General features: G+C 40.6%; 1 protein-coding gene across 3 annotated transcripts in view; it reads left to right on the forward strand.

Moving 5' to 3' along the window:
- Positions 1 to 6,620, forward strand: part of NPY5R (neuropeptide Y receptor Y5) — an 8,822-nt gene extending 2,202 nt beyond the window's left edge. Inside the window, exons 1-2 of one of the 3 annotated variants that reach the window (XM_015623570.1) lie at positions 39 to 105; positions 4,887 to 6,620. In XM_015623570.1, coding sequence (XP_015479056.1) covers positions 4,896 to 6,227 — 1,332 coding nt within the window. In that variant the 5' untranslated portion in view covers positions 39 to 105; positions 4,887 to 4,895 and the 3' untranslated portion in view covers positions 6,228 to 6,620. Of the gene's footprint in view, positions 1 to 38; positions 106 to 200; positions 820 to 4,886 lie in introns of those variants that run through there. The other 2 variants (XM_033513891.1, XM_015623567.3) reach the window with 2 other exon arrangements.
- Positions 6,621 to 6,956: the final 336 nt, after the last annotated feature.

A 6,956-nucleotide genomic window follows, 5' to 3' on the forward strand; every position in this document is an offset into this window, starting at 1 on the left:
ACGCGCGCAGGTAACGCGGGGCGGGCGCGGAGCCGCCACGGCGAGCTCGGCTCGGCTCGGCTTGGCTCGCTCCTGCTCGGCTCGGCTCAGCCCGGTCCTGCTCAGGTCGGTTCTGCTCAGCTCGGCGCAGCTCCCCTCCCCTCCCCTCGCGGGGCGGCCGCGCAAGTTTGCGCGGGGCCCCGCCCTGCCAGCAAGCGCGCGGGGATGCGGGGAGCGCAGCAGCGCTGGGGGTGCCGATGTCGCGGGGAGCCCGCGGCTCGGGCTGGGAACGAGAGCGCGGTGTCGGACGCGGGGCGGTGCAGAGTGCTTCCCAAGGGAGGCGTAGAAAGGCAAAAATAACAGTCGTTCCCCTTTTGGGGTGGTTTGGCGCTTTTGCGAGCCAGGAGCTGCTGTGCTCCCTGAAAAAAAAAATAAATGTAGCCATGCGTTTCAAGTTTTCTGTTCTGGCCAGCAAATAGCCCATTACGTTCCGTAGCATTTCCTTGGAAGCTGGACGTACAATGTTATTAGTCGGCTTTGGCACAATTTGGGAAGTTGTATTCTTCTTTTTCGGGATAATGTTGCAGTTCTTTTGGTGAGATAGAGAAATAGGCATACCATTAATGTGTACAAAAATCCTTTTTTCTGGACTTCTGAAGTAACTTCAATCTGTTGAACACTTCCAGGTTCTCGGGCTAGTTTTTGCTGTTGCACATTATGAACAAGAACATGAGAATCAGCAGCTTTTCATCTTTAGCTTGTGAATGCAACCCTTCTGAGCTTTCAGATTTTGTCTCGAATGTTATCCATCTGTATTGATGTGAGGGCTTTATTTCTCAGGTAACAACACAGCTCAGTACTTTCCTAAAGCTTTGGTGGTCATGCAGTAACTGGCACTCACATTAACTATTTTCATCTGTGTAGATGCTTAAAAACCTTCTCTGACTTTTTCTGTGCAGTCTTGATACTTCTCCAGTATTATGAGGCCAGAAAGGTTGTACTTCTTACAAATTAACACAGTGTGCTTCCTCCTTGTATGTGCTCACCATGGGGTTTTTGGGGATATTTTACAGGGTTTTTGTTTTTGCATGTTTTTGGGGGTTTTTTTCCTGTTCTTTTTCTTCTTTTAACATAGAGAAAGGTCATCCAAGACTGTAAATTGCTCCCAGCTATAAAGATTAATTGCCCTGTTGCAAGGATTGAACTGACTGGACTGCACAACGACCAGCCAGTCAGAGATAACTTAATAGGTATTCATATTGTGGGATATAAGCTCTTATCTATGAATAAACCTTAATATAAGTATCTCATCTAATTGAAGGAACATTTCCTGAAAAAACAATTGCCGTTAGAGGATGATGGTTGCCTGCCTAACTTTTGTGTTCTTGAAAATTTCCCTTTAAATATGTAGAGGAAAAGAAATATCCGGCCTGTTAACTGTTCTAAATGATGATTTAGGGATTTTGTGATTTAAGTGATAGCTTTAAGTGAAAAAATGATGTTCAGTACAAGATATTAAACATGTTAAATTAGCACAGGTTATCTGGTGCCTCTAACTCAGCTAAATGTTAACTGCAATCATTTGACTCTTGCAGTAAATATTCAAATCTACCTCAGATCCTGCCACAAAACTGCAGTCTCTCCTAGTCTTGTGCAGCCTAGCCTCCTTCCTAAGGCGTTCCACTGAAACTACACAAGACCTAGGCAAGCCCACACATGGGTATGAACTCCCATGGGTGTTGCTGAGCACAGTCAGGAATGTGTGGTGTGCAGACCAGCATTACAGAACTGGACCTCATTTGCTTGACTGATTAGATGCAGGAGGTGAAAATGACCCAACTTTTGGAGCTGACAGCTAGAAAACCTCCAGCAGGTACCTTCAGATTGACTAAATCTGAGCTTTGAAAGCAGGTGCAAGAGCACCCTGGCACTATCGTGCATTTAGTTTAGAAATATACATCAAATATGATGTGAAGGTTTTGAAAAGAGGCTGCATTACTTAATTCTGTTTCCCACAATGGGATTTTCAGGAATTTCCATTTCCCTGAAAGTTACGGCCATGTGCGGCACCAGGATTGACCAACCAACATGAGGGAGGGTGAGTGAATCTCCAAGAATAGAAGCAGCTGTTAAAACAAAGCAGGAAAATAAATGTCAGTAAGTGCACACAGCCTTGTGAAATCAGTGGCATGCTAAGATGAGTTTGGGGACTTGAGATCAATGATATGGGAAGAAAACTTCTGTTTGCATCTTTACTGCTGCTGGCACTCAGACTGACAGCAACTGGTTTCTTTTTGAGCAGGAGAGAAAGCTCAGAGAGCAAAGAGATTGGCATGTTTTGAAATTAGGGGGGAAAGTCTACTTTCTTTTTACACATTCAAAATTAAAATAAAATTCTCTTTGGGCATTTTTTTGCAAAGGAATCTTGTATCAGCACAGAAGTTGTCTGTTGAAACCTGCAGATTATACTGTTATTCCTTCCCTCTCTGTCTTGCTGTCACTCTGGAACTGTGACTGTAGGAAGATGGTGCAGAAGGGGTTTCTGTGCACCACAGACTTTTGTGGTACCCTGGGTGTCCAGCCAGGGTCTGAAGAGATGATTTTGTGACTTCTTCCAGTGCTCCTTCCTCATGGAAATGAGGACACGTGGTAGGGAAGAGCTTGTCTGTCACCCAAGGCAGAAGGCAGCCATAGCACAGAAGGAATGGAGCTGCCAAGCCCATGCTGGACTTCAGAGGCACTCCTGATGCTAGACTTCTTCAGTACTGATGCATCTCAACAAAACATGTCTACTTCAGAAAACCAGAATATTTGCTTTTTGTTTTTAAAGAATTCTATTAAAAAACACAATGAACCCTTCTGCTAAATCCATACTGCAAGAGCTTTATGTGGAGGTGTAGAAATCCACAGAACCTGACAACAATCTTTCACTTAAAACTTCAAGAAAAATTCAGTAAACATTAATTTATTATACATGTTACAATATAACACTACATAGATTTTTGTTCCTTGATCCTATTCTTAGTGTTATATTACCTTATCCAGGTCAAAGGTTATGTAAAAAAAGTTACGTAGAGTTACATTTAGGAAATAGAAATTCCAGCAGATTTGGGAAGACACTGTGGTGCACAGATCATACAATTTTCAGTTGGTTACTAGAAACTCAGAAATTAGCTCAGAAAAATTAAGTAATGAACTATCTACTGTATCAGCTAAGAGTTGTATAAGGAGAAGCCCACCAAAATGAAAACTTCTGATAAAAACAATGTAGAAATAGAGAAATTAGATCACTTACAAAATCTCGAGTCTGCTCCTTTAAACTTGGTCTAGAGGGAAATGCAGTCACAGCATTGTTTGTCTATCATATGGTTTTCCACCATTTCATTAAAGACTAGAAGAAACTGAACAGAAATAATATGGATTAATGCTTCTGCTCATATGCACACAATTATAACATTTAGGTTATCTAATGTCCTGTATTCAGTTCTTAATTCTATTTCAGCTGTTAAAAAGCACTTTAACATTGAGGCAGATTGGGAAGGCTGACTTCTTTTCACTGTTTTCCAACATAGTACCTGCAAGATCTTTTTATAGATATATAAATATATTTCTATTCTTACTTGAAGGACCTTCACATCACAATACAATTAGTAAACATTCTCAGGTTGTTTTATGGTTTGAGCTTCCCTTTGCCTCAAACCATAACAGTAGAAACACACATGATATGAAGGAAGGAACACATCTGCATGTGTGGAGGGAACCGAATAATACTATTGCACTTGGGAAATTTCAGTATGGTACAGCTGACAGAGGATTGCTACAGTCTTGAAGAGTCCTGCCTTTTTTAGGTGACAGATAAAGCCTTCTGCTCTATTTATGTGTGCTTTGGGTTTGTAGATCTTTTTTGTTTTCTCTTATGTAAGATTTCTAAACGTTAAGCAGTTTTGTAGAGGACATTGGCACTCTGGGGAATTTTGACTTTGAAACTAGTACATGCAAGTGTTTAAGATAAATGGAGGTTTGAACTGGATTCTCATGTCTTCCTCTTTGTTCTAAAATGAAAGCTAATATATGAAGATCCTGTAGACAGAATAACTTTATGCTGATCTAGGTTTAACACTAGATGATTCTGTGCTGAATAAGTAGCAGCTCACAGAATTTCCAAATGGCTCTGTGGAGTTTGCTTCCAGTTAAGGCTGTCCTCTCTATATTACATCCAATTATTTGAGGTGTTTTTTAGTTTTCCTATCTGTTTGAGCACAGTTAAACTATATTCAGCACTTAGTAGAATATGTTTTCTATGCACACCACGTTAGGAATTCCATCTTGTATTACTGACAGTAGATTTCCTGATCCTTTTTGAAAGCTCACACCTATTTTGTGTTAGTTCTCTACTAGCAAGGTAAGAAATACTGCTGCAGTTGTTAGCATATGCATTTTCAGGTTCTTTGTAATTTGCAATGATATAATGATTAGGCATCTGCCCAGATGGTGACTGTAATTTCCTTACTCATATCAATGGGCTGTTATTCACATGAGTAATCTCACCGACTCGAGGTGTATTGCTTTTGTAGCTAACTGCTCCCTCATGGAAAGCCTGACAATATGTTCTGTAGCAAAGCACCGTTAAAAGGCAGCATCATAATGCAGACCTGTAAATTGCTGTTCTCCCACGTGAGCATCTAGGTAGGAGGCCTAGGAGTGCTGAACACCAAATGATAAAGCCTACTTAGCTAATTCATGTTGACCTGAAGTTACACAGTATCTGCCTCACAGTAGACTAACATCACAAGTAAATTATTTGCATTGAGGTGAAACAAGGTAAATTTATGTATTTTTGTGTTCTGATTAACAGCAATATCATAATTTCTTCAGATGCTAATTAATGCCTTTCTCATTCTAAGCAGGACTATAAAATGGATTTAGGATTCAAAGACCGTAACAACAGGACACATACCAAGAACACCTCTGCTGCAACAAAGAATTTTTCTGCCTGGGAAGACTATAAGAGTAGTGTTGATGACATGCAGTACTTTCTTATTGGGCTGTACACACTTATAAGTCTGGCTGGCTTTGTGGGAAATCTGCTTATACTAATGGCCCTGCTAAAGTGCAAGCAGAAGACAGTAATAAACATTCTCATTGGAAACTTGGCCTTTTCTGACATCTTGGTTGTGCTGTTTTGTTCACCGTTCACGCTGACATCAGTCCTGCTTGACCAATGGATGTTTGGCACTGTCATGTGCCATGTAATGCCCTTCCTCCAGTGTGCATCAGTCCTAGTTTCAACTTTGATGTTAATATCTATTGCTGCAGTCAGGTACCGTATGATAAAGTATCCCCTCTCTAGCAACCTCACAGCAAAACAAGGCTATTTCTTAATAGCAATCATTTGGGCCTTTGGCTTCACAATTTGTTCCCCTCTGCCAGTTTTCCATAAAACTGTGGACCTCAGCAAAACTCTGAATTTAGAGGGACTGGAGAACAGGCTGCTGTGCATCGAGTCATGGCCTTCCGATTCCTACAGGATCGCCTTCACCATAGCCTTGCTGTTGATGCAGTACATCCTGCCGCTGGCGTGCCTGACCGCCAGTCACACCAGTGTCTGCAGGAGCATAGGTGCTAGGCTGTCAAACAAGGAAAACAAGTTTGAAGAAAAGGAGATGATAAACCTAACTCTTCATCCCTCTAAGAGCACTGGCCCACAGGTTCAACCCTCCAGATATTCCAGGTGGAGCCGTGCCTTTGGCAGGAGGCACCACAGAAGATACAGTAGAAAGACTTCAAGTGTGATGCCAGCTATTTCAAGGCATCATCAGGATACTCACTCCAGAGTTCTCCCAGAAACCTCTGACACAGAAAAAAGCCAGCTCTTTTCCTCCAGTAAATTAATCCCTGGGATCCCTATCTGTTTTGAAATGAAACCAGAAGAAAATACAGAGATCCAGAACATGATTACAGTATCCCAGTCCATCATCAGAATTAAGACAAGATCGAGGAGGGTTTTTTGCAGACTGACAGTGCTAATACTGGTTTTTGGCTTCAGTTGGATGCCTCTTCACCTTTTCCACATTGTGACAGATTTTAATGCCACTCTCATTTCCAACAGGCACTTTAAATTAGTATATTGCATATGCCATTTGTTGGGTATGATGTCCTGCTGCTTGAATCCCATCCTCTATGGGTTTCTTAACAACAGCATAAAAGCTGATTTAATGTCCCTTATTCCATGCTGCCAAATACCATGATTTTATGTGCCCCAAGATAAAGTAAATAAGTATGGCTTTCAAGCCTAGTGGCATATATAGCTGTAAAAGCTAAATTAGTTTAGTTTAGTTAGTCTGACTTGGTTGTGATTAGTGGCATTTTTTTGTGGATGGATAGTTCTACGGCTGCATGTATTTCTTGCCTTGGGCAGAAATACATGCATATGTTATAATGATGTTTTATCTGTTACATGTAGGAAATCATGCCCAGTGTACAAAACCAGAATACCATTTTCATTATCCAAATTGTTGGCAACCTGTACTTTGGAATTATACAGAATATATAATGAGTAATAAATGTGAGACAGACTACTTAGACATATCAGTATTAACTGTCATAAAACTATAATAAAATACATATCATTTACTAAACAATTATTGTTGAGACTATTTCAGTGCCAGCTTTGTTTTCTAATACAATTAAATCTCTCTTTCTGGATATGATTAGGAAAATATTTTTCCTTAACTCGTTGACTCATAGTTTTCAATATCTTTGCAAGATGCTTTACTGCTGATTCCTAGGTTGCCTTATTCCCTGGAATGGGTTTGAGGGTCATTGTTCTTGTCTAGATTGTTTCCATCACACTGTTTTTATCCAGTACAACCTATCTTTGATTTCCTCAGCCAATTTTCACTCTTGCTTGTCATTTTATGTAATTTTCATCCAGCCTGAATTTATCTATAGTTATGTCTTTATTCTAAATAAATGAC

Source organism: Parus major, chromosome 4, assembly GCF_001522545.3.
Source record: "Parus major isolate Abel chromosome 4, Parus_major1.1, whole genome shotgun sequence".
NCBI classification, from domain to species: Eukaryota; Metazoa; Chordata; class Aves; order Passeriformes; family Paridae; genus Parus; species Parus major.